Genomic DNA, 13,878 nt, shown 5'->3' with positions numbered 1-13,878 from the left:
GAGCTTACTAAAAGCCCATAGGTACTCCAGTGCTCTCCCTTTCATTCGTGATGGTTTACAGTTTCCCGCAATATCGCTGTGCCCCTTAACCTAAATCAGTCTAGTCTAGTTTGGAAATCATCCGAGGCAATAGAGTGAGGTAGCTGGTAATCCTAGAACAATTTCGACCTTACCATCGCCGATTGCAGGATACTGATCGTCGCTTGGCTGTCAGAGAAAATATTTACCTCTCTAAACGTTATTGCATAGGTGCGCAACCGATCGGCTGCTTCTTTGATGGCAACTAACTCTGCTTAGAATACGCCACACAATTCCGTAAACCTAAATTTAATATCTAAGAGTAGTTCCTTATAGAAGACAGCTAGCTCCTCCAACTCTGCTATCAAGCTTAGACCCAGAGAGGCAGAACGGGTCGCAGCAGCTTTGCCTAAAATGTCTACTTCTACGATGCCTGGCATTACGTTTAAATCCAGCGTTGAAGTGGCGCGAAGTGACCCTTTTAGTTCAATTAGGGCAGATCTTTCCTCCCTTTCCATGCGCTTAGCCAGTGAGTTCCACTAAATGGGTTAATGCAGCCACAAGATAACAGCAGTAAAGGTCAACGGATGCCTTCCTCCCTCGCTCTTCGATATTTGATCCATACTTAAGCAATTTGTCAAGAATTACTCCCAAGTATTTGACTTACTCAGAAAGCACAAGGGAGAGACAACGCGCCCTTTCGGGGTGTCCCTACACACAGTATATCCCTACTGGGAACACACACTCTCACATTCAGCAATGGCAGTTCTCTCCCAGAGCATGCGTCTTATAGGTTGGTCTCAACTACGAGGTTGCATAGCCATTAAAGGCCATCTCAATATCCAACCGTGAAGTATTTGCCTTCCAATCGCTCTTCTTTAATCTTAAGAACAGAATTCATGGCGGTTTCCACGAACCTACTTTTCATATAAGCTTAATCTCTACTTAGAAATCCAGTTTATTGCATACTGATCAATTAGCAGCTCAAAGTCTGTAATAGGAAGGAAAAGAGACCTAAAATCCTTTCGGGATACGTAAGAGAATATTCTTGCTTTGGGGATAAAAGTTGCCCTCACCTTTCTCAAGGGGACTTAGCAGCTATCTATGCAGCCCGCGTGGATAGGCGTCAGCCGTCAAATTTGACTGCTACGCCGATTTTTCAATTGAGCAGCTATTATGCCGTCAGGTCACGCTGACTTCAAAGGCTTGAAAGAGTTGAGTGCCCAAAACTGGCGGCATTTCTCCAATAGCTCACCAGAAAAAACAGAACAGCCATGCGATTGGGTCCTGAATGAGTTAGTTGTAAGTTCTGCAGGTCAAATTATATTCGCCAACACTGAATTAGAGAGATCACAGAAAGCCGGGAAATCAAAAATCAGGCCCTTATCCATCCTCCTCCGGTGGGTATTTTCTAAGAATTCCAATTTAGCAAGTGTCTGGTCTATGATGGATTTAGCAGATCCCCATCTCTCGACGGAAAAAAATTACGCTCTAGAAATCTCGGATGAATAATACGCGGAAATCCGCAAAGGAGGGAGGCAATTGGCGAAGCTTTTTGCTGTCACACAAACCGACTAGCGGTTATTAATAGTGTCAAATAAGAAAAAGAATCCGTATTGGTAACGAAAAACAAATTTTTTAACAGTGGGCGCATTCTGCGTAGAAGTTGGTTCCTGTTTCTTACTACCTCCTCGACATCATATTTGTGTAAATGACTAAGCTGGTAAAGCATCGGCGCTGGAAGGTTGGATACTTTTGAGCAGCACTATTTCTTTCAGGCAGCCTTTACGGAATTGACGTCTTTCACAAGTAGGTCAAAAGTGATCAAAAAGTATAGGCCTCTTTCGAATGCAGTAAGTAGTCAGCTTCGTCAAGATTTAGTTTGGTCATCGCAAGATTGCCGGGAACGAAGCTGTAGACAAGTTAGCCAGTGAGGATTCCACATTGCCGTCGATCGGGGATCGGATCTCACCACAATTGTAACAATATACATATAGAGAAATCTTAGATGGCGAGTGACGATATAACTAATTAATTTTTCCCGATTGAGAGTTTTGATCTGAAACCAATTAAAACAACACTTTTTATAAGCACATACATACATATATTTACACCTGCATACATGACTAAGTAGTTTCATGCCCTCGCCGTATTTTATCAAAATTGAACCTGAACTTCAAAAGCCGCAGGCGAACTATTACCGCTAATTTTGTCATAATCCAAACAATTTCACTGCAACTTCAATTAAGATACGAAATTGAATGTCAAGGAAATTATGCAATTATTTTACTTTTTTTGCATGATTTATGGGGGAATGCGGATATCCTAAAAAAATTTGTAGAAAATTCCAATTATAGATTAACTTTTGCGGCAACAAACAGTGTGGCTAAGTACCACCATTAAATCAACCAAAACCACAAAAACCAAAGCAAAAGCAGTTTACAGGGAGCAGCGTAGTGGAGAAATACACAAAAATGTATGAATTTAGGAAAGTGGCTGTTAAGTGTTAAAACCACAAACTAAAGCACGACATTAAGGAAGTCAAACGCTGTCAATGCGAAGTTTAGAAAAAGTCATTTGTGTGTATGTATAATAACGGCGACGATTAGAGCATACAAATTAAATTATATAGATTCGGGCGATAGTACTGCTGCAAGGTACCACAATGCATACAAACAGAAATTGTTGGCGAGGTATCGCTGGCTGTTTTAATGGTATGTGGACTGGGAGCACGCATATAATTTGTAAAATGATTGCTTAGCCGATAGGTACCTAATTATGGCAAATGGAGTTAGCTACTCAAGCATAACTTGCTTTACTTAGTGCTTGGTTTTATTGCTGGCAGAAATTTGTATGTAAAAATTTCGAATGCGCTTTGATTTCAAATTCGCGACTACTGATCGTAAGCAAATTGACGGGTGGTGAGTTTCGAAATCAAAGGAAGTCAAATGTGTGGAGGTTTCGACGTTGACTACTTGCTTTAATTTATGCAAAAAAATATGCATATAGTTCTAACTTCCTAGTTTAAGTCAATGCTGTTCATGACTAATTCCAGTGATTTTATGTTCTCAATCTAAGTATAAGTAGCTTTTAGTGTGCTACCACATATGAAATATATTAGGGTGTACCACTTGCCATACAAAAAAAAACAACATCGGTACTGTTCTTCCATCGGAAATACAAAATGTTTTATATTTCAAGACGTGCGCCAAAATATGTCGAGAAAATACTTCCAAAAATCACGTTTTTATAAATAAAATTAGTTTTTCTAAACAGTCGCCTCGGATGATAGTACAGTTTAAGCTTAAAATTTCTGCATAAAAATGTAGAAACGTTTTAGGAATGGCTTCAACATAATGAGATTTTTGGAGGTTTTTCCAAAAAACGGTCTAGCTCTAGTAAATCTTAATATGTTTCTAAAATGTTTTGGCAAAAGTCTTAAAATATAAAAAATTTTATAACTGCGTTGGAGAAAACGCAATTTTATTTATTTTTTTTTTTGTTGGCGGTGCACCCTAATGTACACAGAACAATTATAAAATTCTTGCGCTTGATCACGTTGCGCATGCCATACCAATTACTAGTAATAACAATTTGTTCTCAATTAATACTAGCCACCTTCATTCCATTCCTTTTCACTTTTACAGACCCAACAATGATCCGGCAACTACAAATGTTTAACACTCCAATCAACACGCTACTCGCTTGCTTGCTTGTGTGCTGGTTAGCGCGCGCACATGCCGCCGAAAAATGGTCACGCCAACTAGAACCGACTTCGCCAGGCGTATCGGACTCTTTCGATTGGGTGCCGGTGGCACAGCCAGTCGATAGTTCTACTGCCAAAGATCGGTCCGCAAATGCACGTGTGCTCACCTACTCACAGGCTTACCCACCGAATGGCCGTTTCGGTGATCTGCCCAAACCGCATAATCCGCCCGTGTCTCAGCAGCAGCCATTCGATTTTCCCTATCAGTTTCAACGTTTTGCCAATCAACCACCACCACGTTCACAAGTCGGTTCACCTTTCGGCGCGCCACCACTAAAGGCTGCTGCCCCTGCTGCTTCGTCATTACAAAGCGGTGAACCAACTTCGCAGTCATTCTTCAAATTCGAAATGCCCTTCCGCACAGAGGGTGGCAGTCATGGTGCATCGGGCTCTCCCGGCTCATTGCAGACTGGCTACCAGATTCAGCATATACTCGGTGGAGGCGCGCAAGCCACGCTCTTTAGCTCACCGCTGTTCAATCAGCAACCCGTTTTTCCACCAGAATTCCATCCCATACCACAGAAGCCGCTACAACAGACTTTACAAAAACCACTGCCGCAACAGAATTACATCGAAGATAGTTTCCCGAGCAAGAACGTCTACCGCGAATCGAAACCTAATCCAACGCAACAATCTCTGCAAAGCGTCACACCACAAGTTTTCCCTGTAGAACAACAAGTTGATCAATTTTTTGATTTGAATAAGCCGTCATCTTTCAATGCGCAGTTGCCGTTCCAGCATACTGATAGCGCACCAACAGCACCCTACCAGCAGTCGGGTAGCGCACCGACAGCACCTGCTTCGTTGCCTACAAGTAATGGTGGCAGCCAACAAGATGTACAATTGCTCTATGTGCCATACGATACGCTCTTTAATCAACAGAAGCCTGAGTCACAAGGTTTCGAATTGAATAAGTATAATGTCAACGCGGGCCTACCAACTGTCAATCCCTTCCAAATCAATCAGTTTTACACGCAAGACTCACTCGATTCGCTAGATCAGCAGAACTACTTCGCCAGCAGCATCACTACCAGCACAAGCCGTCCGAAGACGACAACGTTGAAGCCAACCACAATCTTCCAGAATTACGCTAATCAACAACCAACTACGCCACGTCCCAAGCCAAAGGCACATCAGCCACCACTTGCCATGTTTTTGGTGCGCAACTCTGTGCGTCCCACGCAAACGGATGTGGTGTCTGCTTTACGTCATTCCAACACCATCGCAGTCATTGATGCACCTACGAAGAAGATACCCGAAATATTTGTTGGTCCTGCTGGTATGTCTACACCAGATGGCTATGTGAAATTCGATCTGCCCTACTTGTCTCAATTGGCACAGACACGCGAGCTGCGTGAGATTCCGTTCTTCGTAGCGCCTTTGAGCTATCGCACACCAAGTGGTTTCAATAAGATCCTGCTACCAGAACCGCATGTGGGTTCAATTGTTATAAATCTCGCCAAGAGCAGCAGCGCTCCACAAGCGGTTCTTAGCCAGCCGGCTAAGCCAAGTGCTGTTTACAGTCAAAATGATATTAGTCAGTATCAGTCACCACCGCCCACACAGCGCGTGCGTCCACACCGCGTGAAGCAGCCATCTGCCACAAAGGACTACTATCCCGCGGCGGTACTCAATGAGCCTGTGCACAAAAACCGCGATCAGTATGAGATCACGACTCAGCGCTCAACACTTCCACCGACACGCGGCAACAAGTTCAATTACTTCTATAATCAAGACGCTATCCATGAGGTGAGCTCTCCAAAGGTAACCAAACACGATCGGCCGAAGAAAAAGCGTCCACAAAACGTGCAACAACAACCAATTGAGCAGCCCGCTTTCCCACAAACCATCAATAATCCTTACGCCCAATTCCAGCCTGCGCCTAACCAAATAACCAATGATGATATCTACAAAGTTCAGTCGAGCCGACCTTCACCTAGTACATCTCCATCGACTAGCACTACAACTACAACCACTAGCACTACTTCTACAACAGCTGCGCCGGCGCAAACATTCTACTCATTCAATCCCAATGGGCAAGTTGAGTTCCAGAGTGCAAACGGACCCCTCTACTCTTTTGACACCATACCAAAGGAGCCGGTTGAGGAGCAAGCTCCACGCTTCACCACTCGCCCGCCCAGCAGCACTTCGCCCGAGGAAGAGTACCACATGAAGCAATATTATCGTCAGCAAGAAGCTTTCCGCAATCGTCCACAAATCGTTAGTCCCACTAACCCACCCTTCGAACAGGTGCAATACACGCCTGTCGACTTGGACTACGGGCGTGATGTCAATGCTCCTTCAACGACTCATAAGACCACATCGCCTACCAAACAACGTGTTACTTTCTATTCACCTTCCCAACCTGGCAGCTCTGCACCGGAAGATGCATACAACGTCGTACAGCAACCCGATTTTGCAGAGCTACAACAAGAGAAGGTTATTGAGGGTGAATTGAAACCGCAGCGTAAGCAACCTTCAAACCATCGACCTTTGTACAATCAGAACGAGATACCCGATAGCACTGTGGAATATGACCCCAATCCTTACCATGTGCCTTCAGAACTGCCACCACTCACACCAAATTTGCCAGGCCTAGTGAATAATTTGCAAGAGAAGGACAAACAAAATGCAATAGGAGAACTTGCCACTACTACACCCAGTGAGCCAGAGAAGGAGCTGCCTACACGTCCAACAAGACGCCCCATCAATCGTGTGCGCAAACCTCTTGTGTCCAAAGTTACATCCTCTGTTTCTTACTCTGAAACGGAAACCTCTACACGCCGTCCTATACAACGTGTTCGCCGTCCGTTTGGCGCGCGTGCGACAGCTAGCACTCCAGCATCTCCCGATGGTGAAGAAGAAGCCACTTCGACCACACGTCGTCCATCTTCAGCGGCACGCAACCCACTGATACGCAATCCCAACCGCATCCGTTACCAACCGACTCCAGAAGAACGTCAGTCGCTGCGCACTAAGCAGCGTAAGAAGTATGGCAACTCCGGAAAAGATGAAGATTTGGACTACCAACGCGATGTGTTGAAACAAAATTACCCAGTCATTAAACCGCTATCGTCACGCACGCCATCCAGCCCTACAGCGATACCCAGCTCATATGCTACGAACAGCGGCTCTGAGGCACCAACCTCTGAGACACAACAAGTTTACACAGTCACCCCCAGCAACACCGTAGGCACAAATGAACAGACCTTCCCAGCCGGCATGTTGGAGCCAATGCAAATCGCTCAGCAGTATAGTCAGTATACAAAGGACAATTTCGGGCCAGGATACTTCCCTAATCAGGAAGATTTGGGTCCCACGGAACCAATCATTCGCAACGAAATCAATCCTGTCTTCACCACTTTACCAACCACTACACCTACTCCAACCACAACAACAACAAGTGAAGAGCCCCAAGTAACCACAAGACGTTCACCATTTATACGCAGAAATTATCCACGGTTACGCACCACCACCACCGAGGCACCGACTACCACTACACAAGAGGCAGAGACAAAAACCTCGGTGAGTAACTAGGGAAGACGGCAGTAGAGAGCTAGGCTACATTTACTAATATTTCATTTCACTCACAGCTACGTCCACGCCTACCGCCGCGGAAGGTTATCAAGGTACGCACGCGTACGCGCCGCCCAGTCTCATCAACGACAAACCCAGAAGAGGAAGCCGAAGTCGAAGAGCCAAAGAGTAACGTACGCAAAATAAATCGTTTTAATCACGATTTATACGAAAATGACGTAGGTTTTGATAAGTTAGGCTTGAAAGCAGAAGATTTATGATTTTTTCTTTTTTTTTCAAGGCAACACCACCACAAAGACGTCGCCACCGTCCTAGCTTCCAGCTGGATGGTCAAGAGTCGCAATGGTCCCCAGCATTGAAATTCGGCAACAATCATCACTTCAAACCAACGAACCCGAAGGAGAAGTCTAAGGAGAATGAGCACAAATTCGATGAGGAACCAGAAATTGTAACGATCGGACCTGAAGATGATAAAAAATCGGATAATTATGAAGTGAATGTATCCGCCAGCTTTGGTGAAGCCAAACCCACACTTAAGGCACCCAATTTGAAGTAAGTCATAGCCAGTTTATTATAAGTGTTTATTATAAGTATTACTTGACAATCGGTAAATAATTGCTCCAAAATCTATTTCCCAGGCCCGAGAAATCCTTTGCCGAACTTCTGGAGGAAGTCATGGGCAAGGCGCCAGAGGAAAAACCGCTCGAATCTGTTGAAGAAACTAGCACGCGCACCACAGACGGCACATTCTTCGAATCGCAAAAGACAACAATATTTAATCGCATCAATAGACGTAACAAATTCAAGAAGCTCCATTTGCCAACAACGCAAAACAACGAAAGCTTTGAGACCGCCGAATCACAAAGTCTTGGTTCCCAACTTTACAACTCACTACATGGAAATGAAAAGTCTACAGATGAAATAGTCAACGAACTCAAAACGACTACACCACTCACACCGGCGCCCGGCGGCAAGATCACAACAACCACGCTAACAACAACAACTGCTAGCCCGTCCAGCACCGTGTACACCGAAGAGCCAACAACGCCCGATCAATTAGAAGTCACCTCCTATGCAACAACACTAGCCATGGATGAAGCTCTAGATAAAACGACAATCGCGCCAGCGGAAAATGAAGCCGAAAGCGTCACAGCGGAGAGCGCCACACGACGCATGGACGAAGCAGTGGATGATCTGGAATCACAGCCAAGCATATTCTCTGAAGTCAAGCGGCAACTTCATGATCTCTTCGCAATCGATGAATCCGAAGATCATGCGGTGACTGCTGCCTTGGCTGCAGTTGGCAAGAGACGTCAAGAATATATGAATATCAAACGAACAAAGCCGGATACAACCACACAAGCAATGAATGTGGCAGCCGTAGCGGCCGCAACAACAGTGCCAACGCCCTCAGTGGCAGCTGAGACGGCAGCAGCTGATAAGAAGCCATTACAGAAGAGCTTGATGGATCAGGTCGTATATGCGACATCCACATCGACGAAAGTGACATCTGAAACAGAGATTTGTTATCGCGGACGGTGTATACGATCGGAAGATTTGCCGTCGAATCATAAATTGCAATAATAGGTATAGAAGTAAAGCAGAAGCTTAAGAATTTAGTATGTTTATTTGTACATTTCGAGACTTGCAACGCGGCGGAAATAGTGAAAGTGATTTGCATTCTAAGAGATTGGCATAACCGTATACTAAATTCATATGCAAGTTCGTGTTCGAAGAGTAGATTGTGATAATAAAAAAAAAGAAATGGGAGATGAAAAATTTTAATAATTTCAATAACTACATACATAAACTGTACTTACAGTATAAACTCTTAAAAACTAACAGAAGAGCACTGTTTATTTACCACCCTGGGTTCGTCTCTTAATCTTTAGCAAATAGTAGTTATGAATTAGCCTTCTTCTGAAATTTTCTTCATTACTAGTGTTCGCGCTCTACATACGTGTCTTTGTTAACGATTTTATTTTACATACATACATATATACATATGTACATCCATAAATAATTTTATTGTAATCACTTAGCTTTACCGAAAATCTAGTTTAGTTGAATGCAAAAACCTGTGACGCGTCCAGTTAGTTTTTGTTTCATTTATTTTAATTTTAGTGTAAGTTTGAAATTAATTGATTAATAAATACGTTCGTATTTTGCATATATTTTATAATTAACAAAGAAACTAAACGATTTACAATACGATATAGTATGTGCGTATGTATGTTTGTACATATACATATATGTATATCTTACAAGCACACTTAAAATTTTAGTATGCTGTACTTTATGGCAAATTAAGTAATCATAAGTCTGTATGTAATATACTTAGAGATCCAATAAATCTAATATAAACCTACAACTATCAGTTTCATTTGAAAAATGATAACTTTATCGCCTTATAAATTAAACTCATTGGTACATTGTTGTAGTAACAGCAGCCCCCAACTCCCGGGGTTTCGTCATCACTCATGAGTCATCTACATCCTACGACTCAGCAAGCCTGAGGCCAAGAAAGCGGCCGACGTCTGTGGGCGCAGTCCATAAGCCTTCAAGTGTCAGGGTCGTCGAGCTAGAGGTGCATGCGAAGAGGGTTGGGTATTGTGTGGACCTTACCCGCATCCTGGGCAATTGTTTGCGACTTTTGAGTGATCAATAATCTATAACCTTTGAACGGGTTTGAATTTTTCTTCGCTTTTTTTCGTGTTTCTTTATGAACCTCTGGACTTCGTCCGTCAGTTCGTATAGATGCCGTCTGACGTGCCTTGGCGAGGGCTCCTTTGCAAACAACTGTCTGTTCGGGTCTGTGATTCCTACTAAGAATTGCTTGCAGGGCATTGTGTTGTGCTCCCTAATGGGGAGCAGCTGCGCCTCGTCGTGTAAATAATATTGTGGCGACATCAGAAGACATATGGTCGCTGTCCAGAGTGCTGTATTCTGTGTGGTCTGTACCTTTATTCACTGCGTCCTACTGGTCCCCGGCGACCACACTGGCGCTGCGTAGTTTAGAACCACACGGTTTTCATCTTTGAGGAGCGCACCTATTTCAGGGTGATATCCTGACGGGAAGTTGGTGACAGGGGTATATAACCGTTAAATATTTCGACCTCGACATCGCCTTACCGGATAGCTATAATCTGACATTCTAGTATTGTATCCCTCAGGTCAATGTCTGCTTCGATGAGACGATACTGCACGGTGTGGTTCGTGATAAATGCAAGGCCACCACCATTACCTTTCTAGCGATCACGACGATGTATATGGTATCCGGCGCAATTCAGCAACGTTGAATTGCTGTGTAACTTTGTCTCTTGGACCGCAGCTATTAATATTCCATGCCGGCCCATAAAGACGATTATCTCCTCGATCTTGCTCTATAGTCCGTTAGGGTTAAATTGTAGGAGCTTCGTTTGCCTACGGAAGGTGCCGGGTGGCGAAGTGTTGCGATGGGTTGGTTGTGAAGAAACTTGAAAGATTGGGGAGATAGTCAGTGATTTTAGCGCATAGGCTGCCGATGTTTTGGCCCGTAGCCATCCTCGTACAATCATCAGCGTAGCTCACCGAGTACACTCCAGCTGGCGACGGAGGGAGTTTTTTTTATGAATACAGTCGATTTAGAAGCGACTAGTCTAGGTCGCCTTGGTAAAGAGTCGCATGACTCACCGAGTCGAATGCCTTTGAGAGGTCTTCTGCGAGTAGGACCGTTCAGACACTCGCTTATCTGTGTGGTGATGGCTTATAATACTGTGGTGATGCCGTGCATTTTTGGTATCCATGGCGGGTCTCGGCTAGTTTCAGGGGGCAGGCTGCAGAGTAGGGCTTCCATGGTTTTTGTCACTGTGAATAGAAATGAGATGGGTCTATACGAGGCTCCTGCATCCATCTGCTTCCCTGGCTTGAGAAGTGGAATGACCCTAACTGTTTTCCACATCTCGGTGATGATCTGAGTAGGATGAGATATTGTACCGCATTATTCAATATGAAAGCCGTTCCGCCTTCGGCGGTGCGAGGACTATCTCTTCGGAGAACGTTAAACTCGTCCTGATATTGAAGACTCCAGACAGAGTGGAGTTTCACTCCTAGATCGCCGCGATTGAAATTTTATTGCCCCTTATAAAACTGACTACCCCAGCAATCTTATTTTGCAATTAAGCTGCAATATCTTGATTCATTTCGGTCAGGTGTCAGTTACACCTGTGCAGCTTGCTGTGCAGGGAGTGTTTGGTTGTAGGCCGGGTTGTTCTGCCGCTGGTATTATCTCCGACGTTATCATCAGCGTTACGCGATGGTCCTTGATCGGAGTTTGTGCACCGCGACGATCCGGTCTGCGTAGAACCGACCATCTTGGAAGTGGATAGAGTAAGTGCTAGCCCCCGGCGTCTATGCATTTAAAAAAAAAATTGCTAGTCACAACTTAATTTGTCGCTACATTGGACGTATCGAAAGTGTTTGTCATTATTAATCATACAGTGCTAATAGAGGGCATCAACATAGCTTCATGACCTTGCTAAATAATAGGTCTATGAAATAGCTTAGCTCCAAATACTGTCCCTAATATATCACGCTCAAATTGCTATCTAACAAACCACCTGCCCTAATACTTAGCAGCGATGGCCCTTGCCATCGTCCTGACCGCAGTCGGGCCTACTTACTACAAGGATTGTCACTGTGTATACAAATACACAAGTGAATTTAGGATTTCTTTTTCGCACGCAGGACTGTCTGAGTATGGCTTTTGGGCTACACGGACTATAGAAAGACAGTAAATGTAGTTTACTCAAACTTTATCAGTTCTCGTCGTATGAAACCCGTTATCAGAGACCAACGGACTTATATAACAACGGGAGACCCGACATTGAAATAAACTCCTGAATACTTTGCAAGCAAATTGTTTCGAATCGGATCATCACTTAGTGAAAGTCGCACTGGTGGCTGGTGAGCTTCAAATTTTTATTGTAGACAAGAATGAGAAGAAAACACCAGCCATTCGGTGAAAGCGGCCTTCAAACAAACTATACTAGCTTTCAAAAAGGCATGTAAATTAAGTTGAAAATGTATGCACGTATTTAAAATTAGTATTAAAACCACAATTAATATTCCCTTGAAGCATATGTATATACATACATAAATATATACAATATGAACATTTATTGATTATCAAAGACACTTTATTACATTGACAAAATATTTCTTAACTCCATTTATACTTTTATTTTTCTACTTACATACTTATGCATGTTGTATGTTTATTATTACAAAAGTTGAATAAACTTACTTTGAATTATTTTAAATATGTATAGCAATATATACATACATACATAGTTAGATCAGCAATTTAGGTAAATGCACAAAAAATATATTTGAAGAAAAGTGTACTCAATTTTCTGGGTCATTACTCTAATATGAATATTTAAAATAAATTACTGTTACACTTTACGAAGATACAAGATAAACATGGATATCATATTTTATTTTATAAGTTATTTACTCCAATATTTTCATTAACCGAAGATGATTGAATTTCCAAATTTCAATCGCTTATTATATATGTACGTATGTACTTGTTTAAAGTCTGTAACGGCTTAAACTTTTGGTTTTGGATAATAGAATTTCGAGCCAGGAGTAAATGAAAGAAGTTTCGATCCCGAAAATGCTTAAGAAGTAAATCTTATAAATACTAATTCGTTAAAAAAAAGTTTCTTATCGCAAATGTCATGTGCGTCTCTTTAATTCTAATTTCAAATATAATACTACACACATATGTATGTTAAAGTACCCAAAAAGAGAAGCTATTCCTTATCACAACGATTTAAAATGTTTAGCCAGAAATAAACATGCAAATTTGTGCAAACTAAGAATATTCGTTTTATAATTTAATGCCTCCATGAATTTACGGCGCAGCACTGCGATTAAGCGGTGCATTCTCGTCATCACTTAAATCCTGTGCTTCACTGGTTATACTGCCTCCGCTTTCAGTACCAGTTGTGCGTGTTTCTGGAAAATTCCACTTCTGCGGGCTCGTACGTCCAAAGATAAGGAAGAACAGATTACCAACAAAGTAAAAGAATGCGCTCACATAAAACACAATACGCCATTGTGCTGGGTTTCTCTAAAGAAATAAACATACACATGTATTATTATACACATATACCAATACATATAAAGTAATTTGTTCAACTGACCTCATCTGTGACAATCAATCCAACTGTGAGCGGTGCAATTATGCTTATTACATTTGCCACACAGTTCGTAATACCCATCATTGTACCGGCAAAATTTGGCGCCAAATCAATATGATTCACTTGCGAGCCGAGATAGGTGGCCGCATTAGCTCCCACAGCTATGGTCAACAAAGCTATAGCCAATTTAACACTACCACCCGCATTGATGTAACCCAAGCCAATCAATGCCACCATAGGCACCCACTGACCGATGGTGTTGAAAAGCTTGCGTGACACCCACAAACGCATTGGATTGCGTGCATTTAGTACGTCTGCCAAGAAGATGAAACCATATGAGAGCAGGCACATCGCAAGGTATGGCAGCGC

The 13,878-nt window shown here is 42.9% G+C and overlaps 2 protein-coding genes across 4 annotated transcripts in view; one reads left to right on the top strand and one right to left on the bottom strand.

Annotated features, from left to right (window-relative positions):
* The window catches only part of LOC118743032 (mucin-5AC), a 53,810-nt gene extending 44,147 nt beyond the window's left edge, over positions 1–9,663 (top strand). For both annotated transcript variants that reach the window (XM_036475501.1, XM_036475502.1), the window contains 4 exons: positions 3,666–7,309; positions 7,378–7,539; positions 7,602–7,873; positions 7,960–9,663. In XM_036475501.1, the coding sequence (XP_036331394.1) occupies positions 3,674–7,309; positions 7,378–7,539; positions 7,602–7,873; positions 7,960–8,905 (5,016 nt within the window). In that variant the 5' untranslated portion in view covers positions 3,666–3,673 and the 3' untranslated portion in view covers positions 8,906–9,663. The remainder of the gene's footprint in view (positions 1–3,665; positions 7,310–7,377; positions 7,540–7,601; positions 7,874–7,959) is intronic.
* Positions 9,664–12,432: 2,769 nt separating this feature from the next.
* The window catches only part of LOC118743041 (putative inorganic phosphate cotransporter), a 3,572-nt gene continuing 2,126 nt past the window's right edge, over positions 12,433–13,878 (bottom strand). Inside the window, exons 4-5 of one of the 2 annotated variants that reach the window (XM_036475517.1) lie at positions 13,513–13,861; positions 12,433–13,439 (exon numbers count right to left, since the gene is read on the bottom strand). In XM_036475517.1, coding sequence (XP_036331410.1) covers positions 13,221–13,439; positions 13,513–13,861 — 568 coding nt within the window. In that variant the 3' untranslated portion in view covers positions 12,433–13,220. Of the gene's footprint in view, positions 13,440–13,512 lie in introns of both variants that reach the window. The other variant, XM_036475516.1, reaches the window with a different exon arrangement.

The sequence above is a fragment of the Rhagoletis pomonella genome, unplaced genomic scaffold, assembly GCF_013731165.1.
Source record: "Rhagoletis pomonella isolate Grant_MI unplaced genomic scaffold, Rhpom_1.0 Rhpom_scaffold_00007, whole genome shotgun sequence".
NCBI classification, from domain to species: Eukaryota; Metazoa; Arthropoda; class Insecta; order Diptera; family Tephritidae; genus Rhagoletis; species Rhagoletis pomonella.
Note: the sequence above shows the minus strand (reverse complement) of the source record. Positions and strands in the feature narration are given on the sequence as shown.